The 17,128-nt window shown below is 42.8% G+C and overlaps 1 protein-coding gene across 2 annotated transcripts in view; it reads left to right on the top strand.

Annotated features, from left to right (window-relative positions):
* ITPR1 (inositol 1,4,5-trisphosphate receptor type 1) overlaps positions 1-17,128 on the top strand; it is a 219,650-nt gene that overhangs the window by 46,131 nt on the left and 156,391 nt on the right. For both annotated transcript variants that reach the window (XM_025207692.1, XM_014521334.2), the window contains exon 4: positions 15,896-16,011. In XM_025207692.1, coding sequence (XP_025063477.1) covers positions 15,896-16,011 — 116 coding nt within the window. The remainder of the gene's footprint in view (positions 1-15,895; positions 16,012-17,128) is intronic.

Below are 17,128 nucleotides of genomic sequence, written 5' to 3'. Positions count from 1 at the left end.
GGTGAGGAAGGGGTCAGCTCCCTGCCTCTGCATGCACCCCCCGGGGGGGGTGGGGGCATGTGCCCCACAGATTTGCATGCAGGCCAAAGGCAGGCTGCCTGCTGTGGGCTCGGGGGCAGGGTGGGCTGCAGCGGTGCTGGGAGGGGGGCTATGGGGTGGGCTACAGTTACCCCAAAATTTGCTGTAGCCTTTCCGCCTCAAATCGCAAGTGCCACTACCTGCCCTGAGTGCAGCCCTGTCCCAGCACCCCCTCCGGGAAGAGGCCAGCTCAGCCCCTGGCCCTGAGCCCACAGTGGGTAGCCCACGCTCACCCTGCACATGAATCCAGGGGGGGCACATGCCTCCCTTGGGGGGGTTGTGCATTGGCAGGGGGCTGCACTCACCCTCCTGCAACCCCTCAGACAAGCTGCCAACAGCTCTATCCTGCACCCTCCCTCTCCCGGCTGGGCAGCGCCTGCCCTTGCCCCACTCCCTCCCTCACCATGGGGACCTAGGTCTGCCCCGCTCCCCACCGCACCCCTTTCCTCCCCACAGACGTACCGGCCGGATTATTAACTGATTTTATAGCTGGTTAATAATCAGCCAAAAAAAATCTTAATCTTTAACCTGCAGTGAAACAACAAATGAGACTTCCAGTGAGAAGTCAGTATTGTCATTAAAGAGTTGGACGCTGGAATAGAGAACCTATTTAAACCTGTAGACTGTTCCTTAGCTGAGCAGGATTGCAAACACTTTGGTCAAGATTAGAATTAAAGTGGTAAACTGGAGAAATGGTTTAAAATCAGCCAGATGAAACTGAGCAAAGGCTAGCAGAGTCCCACACCTGTATATGAGAAAAAAAATGTCAGTTGTTTAAGAACATAATAACTGTGCTCTTAAATTGACTGGGCAGCACAAGAACAGTGAAGGATATGAGCTGTTAGTAGACCATATTCTGAAAGGATAAACCATAGGGCGTTGCTGCAAGTCTTGGTCTTGGCTGTACTAAGAGGAACATTGTTAGTCCAGTATAAGTGGCAATTCTGCTCTACTCGGCATTGCTGAGGCTCCAGCTGGAGTGGCTCAGGGCTGATTCGGAGGCTATATTGGTCCCCATGAACCAGGATCAGGTCCTGCACCACTTCCAGGGGACCTGAGCTGCAGGATTGGGGCCTGCACTGCCTCCATAGGCTCTGGGTGGGCCACTTCTGCATATGGGTCCAGTGTGCTCCCTGGTCCATGGGGCTTCCACAGGTTCAGAAATTTGTCAGCAGGGGAGTGACCGTTGCTGCCCCTGCTGCCAAATTTTTGGATCCATGGGGCCTCCTGTGGAGCAGATGGCATGGCTCCGCAGGCCAGGGTTTGAGCACCTCTGGCTTAAACAAACACCTGTCGGATATCCTCTAGGTTTTACTTGCCCCTGTATCAGCGTGGAGGAAGAGGAAAGGCTCCAGATTGCCTCTTGGGATCCCTTCTAGGCTTCTTTCTGTGAGAGAAAGTGGGGAAAGTAAAAACTGACTTGCTGTGTTGTACAGGCCTATACCCTGCTCCTCAGAGGCAGTATCCCTTCTCCTTTGGGACAGCAGTTCAGGGTTCAGCTTCATGAAGTCACGCATGCTCAGCTGTCCCAACTCAGTGCTGCTAATGTGTACTGCTTGGGTCCTAATGGAGAAGTGCCAGGCTTCCTCCATCTTAAAGGACAGCAGTCATGCTTTCTTGGAGGAAAACGGGTACAAGGTCTAGACCATTCATCACGTGAGCAAAGTGAAGTTTACTAGATGATAATCCCATGGCAAGAAAAAGCCTTGAACTTCAGAAATCTCAAAGTTTAAGCAACCTACCTGCTTGTAGACATCCTACATCTCTAATTTTATAAATGGATTAGGCTGCTGTTTACCCCTTTAATACCACTTCCTGTTTTGTTTCAGGTGGCACAGTCCAGGTAACAGTGCCTGCTTTTCTAGAAACTAAATACGAGCAGGTTAGCCGATCGCTGTATCTAATCAAGGTTCTGGGCAGCATTAGTAATCTACACTCCTGTTCGGACAGCAGAAACATTTCAAAGCTATTATTTTGCCTCAGGGACTGTCTAACGTTTTGAAGTGGCCTGTTTTTTTTACAAGAACACTTGAAGTGACTTTTTAATTTGCATCTTATAATCATATAACTAATCTAATAATAATGCAGGCGTTACTACAGTGGTGCAGTAGATGGTTGGCAAAGACCTTTTTTACCATCAATTGATGCCTTTCAGATACACACAGCATTTTTTTTTAAACCTTCTCTGTGGGAGGGCTAGCATCAGATGGTGGCATTTAGTGTAATTGTCAATGCCAAGAGTTATTTTTTTTTATGGTAGAGAACAGGAATTGGCACAGTAATAGGCGAAATGATATATCAAATGTCACTGTTGATTATAGTCCTGGTGGACTTCCAGCAGGCTCACAGGCAAGCCAGCAGACCTTGATAATTTTTTAAACTGCTTCTGTAATCCTGGAAAGCCAGAGGTGATGTAGCTTTGTGCATAGGCATCATTTATTTTGTTTGAGCCTGAATGTTATTCTCTCCTCCTAATCTTTTGTGATTAATTTCCATTTTAGACTTCCATGACATTCCAGTGCAGGAGGGCGCAGTATTTGCTGAACTGGTTCTCTTTTGTACTCTACAGGGTAATACCTGTGAATTTAGCATCCTACATTTTAAATAGTCTTTTTTATTTATCCCTCCCTCTCCCCCAGAATATTAGTTTTGTACAGGGACAAGGAATTTCTATGAAGTGTAGCATAAACCTGGTCTGGAGTTTAGGGCTTGGCAGAGAGGAGATGGAGGAAAAGCAACCCAGTGACTAGTTCTCTGTTACTATTCCAGAGAAAAAGAGGGTTGGGGTAGGAATAGGGAAGGTCTTATAGTTGAAGCAAACAAAACAGGAGTGTTGGTGAATGCAAAGGGATGAGGAAGGTGCTAATGGAGGCTGAAAAATATTGTAATGTACTCTGCTAACCTGTTAAATTACTAATGCATTATTGCTCCTTAGGAAGTTTCCACAATCCAAGGAGGCTAACCCCCCATTAATGCAGCTTTACTGTGCTGATGGGGATGTTTTCTGATAATTGTCCAGCTGATGCTGTTTTACTGTCTATTAGCAGATAAGCCATGGCTTCTGAATTTAGTGCCCTTGCATACTAATTGGCATGTTGCCATTAAGTCAGTGGACCACTTAATTTGTTTCCTTTTTGAATAATGGAAATGTCTAATTTTTGTTCTCCGTGTAAATGTGGGCTATGAAATTGGGATTAAAATGGATTAAATTGAAAGAGGGGGAGAGAATTTGGGGGACAATAGTTTGAGTAAATACATATAGGCTTAATTGTATAAAGTTATAGGAGATGTAATCTATGTGCATACAACTGTATTGAATGCTCAATATACATCTGTGTAATTGGAGTGATGCTATAGCATAAAAGGTCAAATGGCAAAGTTAAGTGGGTTGCGTTTTTAATTTGCCTGGGCACTGTTCTGAGCTGTACACTTCCTTAAAGGAACAGTATGCAGCACGAGTCAATCAAAGCTTGTAAAAGCAGATTTTTAACTTGTTTTTAAAGCATCTATTTTTATTTGCATAATGGAGTTAAAGGTATTTTTAAAGTTTTGGCTGTATCTGCATATTCCCAAAGCCTTGGAAGGGTAGTTTGTATCCAAAAGCTTGTCTAATACTTCTCCCAATCCATAGTTGGTTCAATGAAACATCTTTTTCAAACAAACCTTGCTTCTCTGTCTTTAACCATGGTTAGTTGCCTACTTGCTCCCTCAGCCAGCACTCCCTTTTTTATCGCTAAGTAAATGGAAACGTGATTTTGCATTTTACATCTGATAGTAGCTTTACATGCATATCTCAGTGCAACAGACTCTTTGCTCCCTTAATTAAATGTTACTATTGAATGGCATCCCACGTGTGAGTTTGAAATGTCATACTAATGTGCAGATTGGACTGTGCATTTCCGGAGCTGGCAGAAAAGGGGTTTGAAATGAATGGCACTGTTTGCTCGCTCGTTTTATGTGAGAAGACGGCAAATAATAGGCTTTTAATTTGAAGGTTAGCAAACATTATGTTCCTCAAGAAAGCAAATTGGCTTAGGAAGTCAGCAGCCTTCTGAACCTAATACACATCCACGTGGACACTGGCTTGCTTGGTGTTTGGACTGATGTGGCTATTGTAGGAAGTCCTCAGAAGAGACGTAGCAACAAGATAGCAAGTTCCTGAATATGGCATGGAAGAGAGCTCCCTTGCTATGGGCCATTTGTAATTCAAACTACATGAACTCCAGCTGCTTTCTCCGTTGCACACTGGTGTACTTCCTATTCCGACTCAGATTCAGAGAAATAAAGCAGGCGTAGCTGCATATTTTTGGTAGCCCTTAAAAGAACCACTGAACTGAATAAAAACACGAGAAGAAGAAAACTCGCTGATACCGATCCATTTTCTTCTCTGCTGTGGCTTAACAGTTTTGAATTTGGCTTGAACTCTTTGTCACGTTGGAAGATGCGGTGGCCCATCCTCAAACCTGGAGGCTGTAGGAGCTGCACTGTGGACTGCTCATTGGGAAGTGCACTAACAGCTATAACTGGACTGTTTCTTTCTGCCAAGCATGTGAATTGAGCCCATATCGGACAGGGCTGAGAGGTGTTTAAAAGCAACACTTTTTTTTGCGGTTAAGATGCATTCTTCTATCTTCTGTCTCTAGCTTCAGAAGAGAATACAAGAGACTGAAGTTGACCAAGGCTGCAGTGATGTTTTCTTGTTTCTCTTTCCCAGAAAAATTAGTTCAGCCTCTTTTATAAGGAGGATCTGTGTTCGTCGGCCCCCCCACAATTTTTTGTTTGCTAAATCTACATTAATACTGCACTTAATCCCGGAGGTGTAGTTGGAAGGTTTTATGCCATGGCAGGCTGCAGTGATGGTGGCTGCAGCTCCATTCTTGCACCCTCTGATGGCAGGGCTCCTGCTCCAGCTCCCCGCACCTTGTTACCTACTTCTTTCCGAAGGATTTACACTGAGCAGTCTGTTAATCTAGACACGTGCAGCAGTACATTTGGTTTTTCAGGGTTTGGGCCAGTGTAATGAAATGACCCCATGGGAGCATCTTCCAGGAACAAATCCTGTACTATAGCTTACTGAAGCAACACTTATTATTATTGCACTGATAGTTTGGTTGTTTGTTTTGTTAGTGTGGGTGTTTTTTTTCCTTTTAACTGTACATTTTTTACACATGTACATGTAGGCTCCAGCAGCCTGGGATGAATGCCTTCAGGCCCCCGCTGGCAGACTTTGTTTCCATTCATGGTTTCTGAACATTTGTTCTTCGCATTTGCAATTCACTCTAGTGAAACTGGTGTATTCATTTCTGTTATCCAGCTGTCTGATTCCTTTTTGAAAAAATGCAACATGGGCTTGCTTCATTCTGACTTAGTTTTTGCTTGCCTTATTTGGTAAAGCAGTGCTCGTGGCTGTTCCTGGAAGGGGCCGTTTAACTAGCATAGGGACTATTTTCCACTTTCGTTTTTGATCTCTTTAGAGCGGGTTTCAGGAGTGCCACGATTTAACTCTTCCGTGCTGCAAACCTAGAATACTGTGGCTTATAGGAGTGCTTAGTGCAAGGATATTAACTGTAAATGTGACCAATATTATGTAGCATGCTATTGAGGCAGATGCAACGTACTGCAGCACTGGTATTTACAGAATATGCCTTTGAGTGTAAACTTGGTTTGGAAATTTGAAACAGATGAACCACTTAATGCTCAAACTCATTATTGGGTGCTGGCCAAGTTCAGCTGGAGCCGTGGGTTCTGTGTCTTGCGGGAGGTGGCTTACCCCAGCTAAGTTAACTTGGACAGATTTGAGCTGTAGCATTTGACAGACTCCAGCAGGAGCATCTTCTGGTCCATAGCCAAAATGAGGGTGGCTGTTTTAAAGTAGAGAGAGTGGGCCTTATTGGAGGCTGTGAAAGGCTCAAGCCAAGGAAAGGAGAGGGAAGGGTATGGTCAGACTCTATTTTTTTCCCCCCGCTCTAACAGTTGTTCCTGGTTAGCTTTTAGGGAAGCCATTTTAGACGGAAGTTGTGCTTCCATGCATAGGGCCAAGCTCAGCAAAGTGCAGCAGTGTTGCTGTACTCTGCTCGGCTCTGAGCTGTTGTCCTCTGAAACTAAGTTGGGACTTGCCTTCACCTTGCGTAGTTACTCCCCTCCGTCATCCTGCTGGGGCCTTTCAAATGATGCCACGGGGGAATCCAGATCATTTGTACCTGTGATATCTCCTAATTTGCAGTGGGTTGCTGAATAAGCTGCTTGCTGAAGCTTTTACTTCAAAGAGGGTCTCTTGTATATCGCCAGTAATCCTGTGAACAGATCAAAGAAGTGAATGAAAAGCCACAGCAAATGGGTAGACCTCTGTGGTCCTGTATAACTGTTTAGTTCTGCTAAATGTTATATACTTTTAGCTAGTTGATTTAATCCCCATCTCTGCAGCAGAGTTAAGGGACCAAACCCTGTTTTAGCATTGGGGTCCACTGTTGGTAACCAGTTCTCGGCTTGTTGGAAACATGCACTGTATGAATGCTGTAGTAAACGCCTGGAGTATGTGCAAATCCATTAGTGGGCTGTGCAGAGGAAAGGAGAGGTATTGGTACAGCGGAAATGAATGGGCATCTTTTAAGGTGGTACAGAGGCCCCAAATGTAGGGGAGAGGGCTCTTAGTGCTGTTTTTCTTTTGGGGGACTCATGGCTTGCCCAGAATCTAGGGTACTTTTATTGTGCTTCTGAGCAGCATGTATTGTGCCCCATGATTTAAACTAGGCGTTGTAATAACTGGGAAGTAATTCAGTTGCATTCTTACTGTTCTTTCAAGTCATGATCATGATGAAATGAAATGTACATTTGAATTCACAGGGTCTGTTTGAACATGGATGCTAAAACCAAGCAACGCCAGAACTATCAAGTTTCTGTTCTGGGTACCTGGGCATTTTGGCCCTTGGTCTTCCACAGCACTAAGTTGCAGTGGCCTTAGTTTCCCATGAGGCAAGATAACAACAGACTTTTTAAATAGAAGCAGCTGTGTTCAGTCACCCGGTCTCTGCCTGCCTAGCACATGCTCTTTGAAGTGCTTAAAAGTGGCACTTGGACTGTGATTTTTAAAATTTGGATCTACCGTATTTACTGGATTGAAAAGACTAGATCCTCCCCCCACCACTTAACAACATGGGTTGCGGGGAGGGCCCTCATCGAGTACGAGGCAGCTGCTGGGGTTGGGGCTGGAGCTGCTGCTGCCTGGTCTCTTCCTCTTGTACCCCCTGCCATGTGCCCCCTTAGCTTTGCTCCATCCCTGCTGTAGCCTCGGGCACAGCCCCAGCCCCGGAGCGGTGGTGTCGGCTCCTCGCAGCTGCTACAGGGCAGGGCTGGAGCCATGCTCGGTGCCCCCAGGCTGCAGCAGGGACTGAGCCTGCTGGGATAGAGAAAGTAAAAGGGAGGTGGAGGGAAGAGATGGGAGGAAGTGGGAGGGTGGGGATCTGAGACTATGGGGGGCAAAAGTGGCATAGATGTGCGGGAGAGGAGATGGGAAGGGGGAAATGGGGGCCTGAGGCTGCAAGGGGCAGGCACTAAGGGAGGGGGTGAATTGTGCAGGTAAATGGATGACGGGCAGCAGCAGGCAAGCTGCCTGCCCCCCTCCTCTCCTTCGACCTCCTGTCCCTCATTGCTCCTTCCACTGCCTCCCCCAGTGTCTCCCCCACCATTTGCCCCATTACTGCCCCCTCACCACCACTCCACCCACTACCTGCAGGAGCGCGGGGGATTAATTTACGATGATCCTCCAGTAATTTAGGTTCTGGACTTGAAATGTTATAATAAATTGATAAACTTTCTATGTATAGAATCTGATTCTTGAGCGGTCATGTGAGATTTGGTTAAAAATGGTACTCGTCTTCCCTGTACTTGCATAGATGGTACAACGCATTCCCTTTACTGACCCAGTTAAAAACCCTCCTCAAAGCAGCAATTGCAGATGTGAGGGGGAACATGAAGAACAAGCAAAGAAAGAAAAGTGAACCTTGACTTGGAGGGACCACCAGTGAAAACACAATGAAAGTGGTGTCAGTAGACAAATGCATGTTTAAGCCATTAATGAAAACTAGATCGTGCATTGGGCAAAAAGCCTTTTGAGATGAGGGAACGATGTTCAGAAGCTAGGAATAAATACCGGTATTATTGCCTTTGAGGATGTCTTATGGAGACCATTGGATTGGGAGCTTCATTGTCCCAGGGCAGGGAGGTCTCTCTTGTCATTATTAAAGTTGTGGAATTCCTACCTTAGTGTCGTCTGTTCTATTTCTCGTGTCCTGCCACAAATGCAACCTGTAGATAAGTTTGGTTTTTTGTTTGTTTTTTTTTTCCCCTTTCAATTATGGGTTTTCTTTGGTCTGAAGAGCTGTCAGGAATTCTTTTCCACTTTTTATTTATTTTTTTTTTAATGACCTGTTTGAGTGAATAATTTATGAAAGTTTGCCTAAAAACTAGAGGCTGTTTCTGGGCAATCTGCAGCTGGGTGGGAGAGGGCCAAATTTTTGGTGAATCTTTAATTCCTTTCGAATTCTTCTTCATCACTCGCAGTTGGCAATAAAAGTATCTCTGACAGTAATTGGATTGACTTTCTAGATCCCTGAAGTCTTTTTGAGTTAGTTTTAAATAGCTTCCACTAGCGTAATTTAATCTTACGAGAATAACCTATACTGGTTGTTCTTCGGCGTTCCCAAGGTTATTTGGCATGCTCGCTGCAATGGCATGCTTTGTACTGGTTTGTAAGAGGTAACATGCTGTGCTCTGTTTTCTGTTATGGAGCTTGTATTACACCCCGTGAAGTCACCAGCCCAAGATTACCTTGCTGTTCCGGTTGTTGTTCCTTTTTCAGTACTGCCTCTCGAGTGCTAGTTGGGCTACTGATTGTCCTTGGATCCTTTAACCTCATTCTCATCCATCTGTCAAGTGGAATACCTGCTTTTGTTGTGAAGGTTAAATGATTCAAAGCTCGCCCCCCTCGTACTTGCATTGCAGCTGTTTGTGTGGCTTGGTGCCGAAAGAAGCATCTTCATTTGACATCTCTCCCTCTCCCTCCCTCTCCCCTATCCAGGAGAGAGAGAGAGAGAGATCTTGTTTTTTCTACTTGTGCTTTCTCTTGGGGCTGGAAGGACTTCCACTGTATCTCAGACAAGCTATCAAGCCATATGTGATAGGTGTCTGCCTCATATTGTTAAATAACAGTTTTCAGGGCAGCATCATTCCCTAATAAACTAGTAATTTGTTACTCTTTTTAATTTAGCACTTGCATCCTAAATGTTTGTATTACTGTGCAGAGGTGCAGGGAAATTAAGCTGTAGATTTTCATTAGCTGGAATATCAATACCCTGCATCTTAAATTTGTCAGTCATTTCCTGGGCTAGCTTTTCCGTTCTAGCTAGGGGAAGATAAGTCTTGTTTCTGTGGGTCTCCTTATGTGAAGCGAATGCATAATGGGGGGGGGGAACAATTCTAATTTTCTTTCTCTTTGAGCCTGCTGATGGTCGTCAACTAAATACTCAGCAGTCCGTCTCTAAAGTAATGCATCCCGGAAAGAAAAGACTTCAGAAGTGTTCACTTCTTAGCAAAGCTTGTCTTAATTCTTCTTTTCAAAAAAGACCAGGTCTTTTTCCTTCTTTTGCTAGACACCCAGGGAAGATTAATGGCTGGCACTTTTCTTTTAAGCCCCTTTTTATCCTTCGTTCTCTGAACCTCCTTGACTGATACCTATTCATTTCAAGCCTAGGTAGGAATAGGTATAGAAGTAGACCATGTAGTCATCCAGGGGGTCCCAGGGAGATCAAATTTATCTGAGCATGAATAAGTTTTAATTGAAGTTCTTAATGGTCCACTGCTTGAGAGAGTTTCCATTTCAGACTAATGAGATCTTCATCCTGTTTTGAGCATAAATGGCCCCTTCATCTATTGGTATGCTACAATTGTCTGTGTATTTTTAGTTCATAGATGTAGCTTTGTGAACTCATACTTACAATTCCTTTGTCACTGTCATCCTAGAGTTTTGCCTCTTCTTCTTCTTCCTTTTTTTAAGCTCTTGTTGCTTCAAACAAATAAATGAAAGTTGTTCTTTTGGTAACCGCTAGTGTGAACTGTCTTTAGCCTCAGGAGTTGTCATGTATACATTATAGGCATCTAAATGTAGAAAGGACTAAAAGGGAACAGCTAAAATTCAATAGGGAACTGTTAATTATTATTATTTTTTTTTAATTTTAGTAACTCTCCACAAAAGAAGTTCAGTTGATTTCCCTCGAGTAATGAGGAAACAGCTGCGCTATCAAATGCTTGTTGAAGTCTGTGACTGATTTACTCAAATCTCTTTTGTGTGTTGAACTCTGTTTGGAGGGGTGGGGGATTTTGCAGTTGGAGTGGGCTTTATTTTATTAAATTGTTTGTCTTTTTTTTTAAACCCCTTGGCTTGTAAGAAGCAAGATTTGGAAGATGAGGTAATATCATTTATTGGACCGACTTCTTCATAGCTGGGGGAGCTGTTAGGCAAGCTTCCTTGGGCACAGGGGCATACCTTTGGTCCTGAAAGCTCATTGTGCATTTCTCCCAGATATAACATTAGTCTGTTGATAAAAGATACAGACTTTTATCCTTCCTCTCTCAAACCTTACTTCTCTCATGTTCCCATGGACATCACAGCTACAACTGCATCGCTTCTGCAGCTTCATGCATAAAATGTTGTTCGTTAAACATCATTTATTGTGCTCATGGCGTTTTGGCTGAGCAGCACATCAAAATAGCAATAACTAATAAAAGGAAAGCGATAAAGGTAAAAAGTGGTGAAATCTTTAATGTAGTCGAGGTGGGCTGAAAAGCTATAGAATATGGAACAGGCCTAGGTTATACATGTGAAATGCTTCCAGTGATTTAGAGGAGACGGACTGAAATGCAGGGGACTGGAATTCACCTGCTGGAGCCTGCTAGCACCAATGCCCAAGTAGATGAACTGATTTAAGAAGTTATGGGGGTAGTCTTCAAAATAATAAGTAGTGTCAGGTTCTGAATTGCAGCTAAGCAAAGACTGGAAGCGTGAAAACTTTGAACTTAGCACCACTAAAAACATTGCAAATCCATGGCATATGCTTAAATATTGACCCTTCCTAGGCATACAGTTGCACGAGACTGGGCTACACGTGGGCATGGAAGTAAGCAACCTGCCCCAACCCCCAAGTGACTAAAGAAACCTTGACCAAAGGGCTGCATTGACTGAGCCGCTGGAAAGAATGGCATGTGTTGCTGTTTGCATGGCTGTCAGTGCTGCTGAGGCTCTCTGCGTATGGTTGAGACCATGCACAATCTTAACTTGCTTTTGATTTATCAAATCCCTCCTGTCGCAGGCCCGGCTTTGCTCCCCACTGCAGCAATTGGGTATTTTGCCCTTTAGGTGTAGCCTGAGCATGAGATGTTTGTTCAGGTTTTTCTTACAAAAAGTCCTGAAATGGCTCAGATCAAACCCTGGACTACACATTTTGAGCATACGATGGTAATGGTGCATTAGATATCACTTTACCCTGTTTGACCATATATATGACAAGTTTATGGTTGACTTGTGTTTTTGGTACGTTGCTTCTTTTGCTGGGAGGCAGATGGAGGTTATCTAGGAAGTATTTTGACTCTAACAGAAATCATGTACCGATTTGGATGAAGGATCTACTACAATATGAATGCCAGAGAGAGGGAAGAGACTTGATTATCACCAAACACTACTGTACCCGAAGGGAAAGTTCAAGAACTCAGACCTTCCCTAACTGCTGTTTTAAATGTCCATGCCACTTACTAGTTAGATCCCTATGTAAAAGATGGTAAGATAAGTTTCTCCTTCCCTCTTCCCCCTTCCCCAACCTTAAATAAGGTAACAGGAAACTTATCTAAGGCTGCTGCAGAAAGTAGGTTTCTAACATGGCTAGTACTGGTCTTGGGCACTGTATCCTAGGCCCCTGCTACACGTTGCATACATTGCACAATTCACTGGTTAACCGCACAATAAATTCACCCCAGCCCCGCATGCAAAGTAATTCTCTCCATAAAAAGAACTATCCAGCTATAAAAAGTGGCAACCAGCTACAAAGTTAGTTCCTGAAAATGTAACAACTCCTATAGCTGGTTTCTATCCAACTTCAGTTTGAACAGGTAGCAAGGCCCTTATTGTATCTGAGTAACTTGGCTCTAATCACTATAAACCAAACTCTCAGGTATGGACTCCCAGATGCCTGTTTCATAAGGTTGTCTGTCAACCATGTTTCCAGGGACTAGCAGTATTTTTCTGGTTGCTTCACGTAGCAAGGGTTTAATTTAGGGAACTGAAGTTCAAAGGTTTTTAAACCCTGCTGCTGATCTGTGTGACGGGATGGCAGTTGCACATGATCCTTTGACTGAGAAGAACATTTAAAATTGATCTGTAAAATACAAATACATGTTTCATTTATGCTCGGAGCATAGCTTCTATTGACTTTTGTGTCTGTACCTATAGGTATCTGCACATTTGGCACTCTGTAAAATGAGCAATATAGTAGGTAACCACATGTAGGAAGTTTTCTGATGGAAAGAAACATTTTCTGCTGTTAAGACAGGAAATCAGGTCTACGTCTCCTACAATTTCTGTTTCAGTGGTTGCTACTGATTCAACGTGACACTGAAGGTCTTTAGCCATTTTACAGGTCCAAAAACTGAGGCATGCTTGCCTTATAGCTCCTGCAGCCAAGCCCGGTGTCCGTGGGCTGAGTCCAATGGCTCCACAGGCTGCAGATCGTGACGCCCTGCTGTAATGGATTATGTGTTGTTAATGATAGCCCCAGTCTAAATTGCTCTTCTGTATTGTGAACAGAGACATACATTGGCATGTACATAAATGGAGACATAGCAGGTTCCGTAGGCTCATAAAATTCATAGATACCAAGGTGTTTGGGGCCATAAAGTCCATGAAATTCAATATACAGTTTCCAGATGAGACACACACTGTTAAATTGACACACTTACATGTGTTGATTCACATCAAGGTAGATGGCAAATAAAGCAGAGCTTCTCATCAAGCACTTAAACTAAAACAAATCCTCAAATAGAAACATCTAATGGTTTTGATGTTTGTTCTAGATTTGTAGCTTTTAAAATATAAAATGTCTCCCTCATAATGTTCTATTTTGTTTTTTCTTTGTATCAAGTCCTGGTTTCCATTTTGGTGGATAAGGTTAAATTTTGAAATGAGCCTATAGACGCATTTATTTTTGCAGTTACACATTTGAAAGTTTAGCTCGACTCCAATATAGCACTCCTGGCTTAGTGTACTTGCCCTGTGACTAAAGTTAGCGTATGATTAATTCTTCTGTGCAGTGCTGTGCATTAATTGCTGGCACGGTGAGAACTGATGGCTTAAGTGGAAATAGACACTTTTATAACTAGTATGTTGTTTTATAGTGCATACTCTGAACTTTGCAGTGCAAGCCTGCAATAACTTTTGAATCCTGTTCGCTGCTCTGCATCTCCACGAATCTTTTTTATGCAAATTTAATGTCTGGGCCAGAGCACACCTTGAAAGCACACAACACCTTGTGTTAGGCATTTGAAAGCTATGAATCAGTAGAGCCTAAATGAAGGTAAGTACCCTTATGGGTGATGCACTCAAGCTCTTTCTAGCAGAATGCCACCAGATTAACTCGCTTTATGATTCTACTTCATTTTATTTTATAATGGGCCCCCACATAACTTGGCAAACCTGAGAGAGCCTGGTTTCAGTCTGATTCTGAAGATGGGGCATGTTAGCAGCTGTGCTCACTTGCACAAGTGACAGCATAAGGCTGGGCGCTCTGAGCTCTTCCTAATTTCATCCAAATCTGTAATATACAGGAATGATGAATCTCAAATGAAGGTAAACCAACCGACTGCTGCAGTCTTTCTCAAGAGGGTTTGAGCATGTGGCCTGCGAGCTTATCCGTGTAATTGCTTGTGTTGCAGAACGCACTCTAAGCCTGTGTGGCTGTCGTAGGGGGTCCAGTCATGCTGCTAAGGAAACCAGCTCTGGAAATGGGACGGAAAAAACACCTTGGGGTGCCCCATGCTCTTCAGCATGACAGAAACCCAGGGCTTGAACCCTCCACACATCCTTACCACCTTGTTCCCTGGATTAGTGTGCACAAAGCAGGAGCTGGTGGAGGTTCATCTTCTTTCATCAGTGCAGGACTAGGCACTCTGTAGACATGTTTTAAGATGGGGATACTCTAGCTACAGCTCCCAAGCTGCAAGTAGCACTTCATTTATGCTCTCTGCTCTCATTCCTCCCCCACAGTATTTTAAAAGTATATGCATTAGTCTAGTAAATGCCAAATTATTATCTGTTGGCATAATTAGTATGCTGTAGTCCCTCTCCTGAAGTGCAGGTGTTAGTCATGGTTCTCCTAGGGGTGCATATGATGTGGCTCTTTGGCTAGCTAGCGCTGACGGCTTGCGTGGCTCCTGAGCTGCTCATGGTGAAATATCACTGCCTGCACTCATCTTCCCTCATTTAAAATAGCAATATGCTTTACCTAAGTAACTAGTGATATGTCAGTTTTCTCCGGGCAAAAGGCGCAGCCAAGATAGGCTAGTGTGTAGTGCTCTCTCAAGAGAATTGCTAGGTCAGCCTCGGGAGATGACTGGTTTTTAGTGCAATAAAAACTGTCTTTGCTGTGTCTCTTTCCTGTAAGTCAACCAAGAAATGAGCCTTTTGTTAATAATGAGGGCAGTTCCACAGGTGGTTGCTTTCTTAACTTGTTAGTTTACAAATTCCAGTATGCTTTCTGCGGATATAATGGTAGCCTTTTAATGCAATATATAATTAGCAACCTGAAGGCTTACTTCTGCATCACTTCCACAGAGGTACTTAAAACATTTGTCCTGTTCCTTGGCACTCTGGCTGTTAAACTTCCTTCTATTACTTTAAGCATTAAATTTGAATAGCTTAATTTAATTTTTACATCGCCAGTTGCTTAGCAACTGACAAGGGAAAAAAATAAGTGCAGCTAATTTAGTTCTATTACTGATAAGTTACTGTCTCGCATATAGAAACTTATTTGTAAGAGAGCTAATCAGCTGTCATCCTCAATTTTCGCGAGGGAGAATTTTAAGTTAATGGTGTCTGAAGTCGGTAAAAGATGAGGTCATGCCTCGGGACCTGAGTTCACCTCTGAGCTATGATGCATTGCTTACCTTTGCTTGGTAAAGGTAGGGGAACAATTGCCACTTTCCTGCCTCCCTGGCTCTCTGTCTTGCCATGTCACCTTTTTTTTTTTGAGAGAGACACAAAGAAAATAGTCTCAATAGCCTTTCTCTGCCTCAGTTCTAAAACACAAGTATCTTTGAAGGTATATTATAAAGTGTATTGATATCTGAAGCCTTTATATTAATGAAATAGCCTTTTATATTAGTGAAAAAGCCGCCACTTGATAATATTTAAATATGTTGACTCAAACTCATGTTAAACTTGTCTGTCTATGGGCATGAGAAGGGTTGACACATCTCTGAATCTTACTTGAAGCTACTACCACTTTAAATTTTGAATACAAACAGGTTAAGGATTCAGCTCTTTCTGTTTTTTGCTTCAGAAGTTTGGCAACAATTTTTTTTTTTTCTCTTGTTCTAAAAAAAAAAAAAAAAAAAAAATCATATGAGGGGCAGCATTCCTGTTGAATTTTGGTCTGTCAATTTTCCTGGAATTCCTTTATAAACCTTCCTATGCAGCTGAAATGTTTGCACAATATTATAAGTAAAAATGTGAGTAATTACGAATGGCTGAAGCTTTCATATTCCTTTTTTTTCATAGATTGCCTGTTTAAGCTATGTCCTATGAACCGGTACTCTGCTCAGAAACAGTTCTGGAAAGCAGCAAAACCAGGAGCCAACAGCACTACAGATGCAGTATTACTCAATAAACTACATGTAAGTGTTTGCAACGGTTGGACGGAAGCTAAAAACAAATCTTGCATTCTTTTAGCCTCTTGTACTGTCTGTGTGATAGCAACAAACTGCACACATTTAATTTTGAGCTATTTTTAAAACAGGAGGTACCTTTTGAAGTGGAGAATCAGTGTACAGATTCCTTTGAGATGACCCACTTGGCTCTAGTCCTCTGAATTTGGTTATGGGTTCAAGAAAATCTGTATAGATAGACTATTCATGGTCTGCATGCCCTGATGTTGGTATATGGGTTCATGCGAGCTTAATAATAAACTTTTGACATACTCATATGAGAGGGTAACGATTGCTGTCTATGGCATTACGATTTAAGTGGTCCCCATCTGTCAGAAACTTTAACATGAGGGATACATTTTCAAATGGGGTAAATCTGCATCCCTTCACTGCAGTCAGGATACATTAGCATAGGTAGCTCCGCTATCTGAGAATCTGGCCAGTTAAATAATACTAATACCCCAGACCTCAATCCTCCTATTCATTTTCTTGCAAACTTTGGTTTTGCGTCTGCCCTGTCAAAAACCAGTTTTCATACATATTGAGCAGTTGAAGACCTGGTAAGGCTATGGGTTCTAGCTCTCAATTTTGAAGAAATGGCTTGAGTATTTTATATAAACAGCATGTTAAATAAACTGTTTACCTTAAAACTCTATGGCTGGAGTATTTTTATGTTGAAAGTACAATGCTAAATATTTTAGTCCTATCAAAGCCTGTGTTAAATATAACTGTAAACCAACCTTGTAAGAAAGCATTGTGTACAGACGGCTCTAAGGTCAGCCTTTGCAGGAAGTAGTGAACAGAGACTGAGTATTAGAATCCATTTTTTTTTTTTCCTTTTTTAACCCATGATTTTATAACCTTGAAGCCTTGACTAAGAAGTAACTTTATGCGTATAAGGTCAGTACTCTACAAACACCCCAACCTTCCTTTTTTCCCCCCGCAAAAAAAAAACCAAGTCAAATTTTAGCTCTGAGGTTAGTGACAAATGTTTCTGGGTTTTTTTGTTGGTTTTTGGTTTTGGTTTTTTTTGCTTAAAAAGAGAAAACACAAACCACTACCAAGTGAGCAAAGAGATGGAGTGCAC

The sequence above is a fragment of the Alligator sinensis genome, unplaced genomic scaffold, assembly GCF_000455745.1.
Source record: "Alligator sinensis unplaced genomic scaffold, ASM45574v1 scaffold984_1, whole genome shotgun sequence".
NCBI classification, from domain to species: Eukaryota; Metazoa; Chordata; order Crocodylia; family Alligatoridae; genus Alligator; species Alligator sinensis.
The sequence above is the reverse complement of the archived record's forward strand: the minus strand, read 5'-3'. Positions and strand labels throughout refer to the sequence as shown.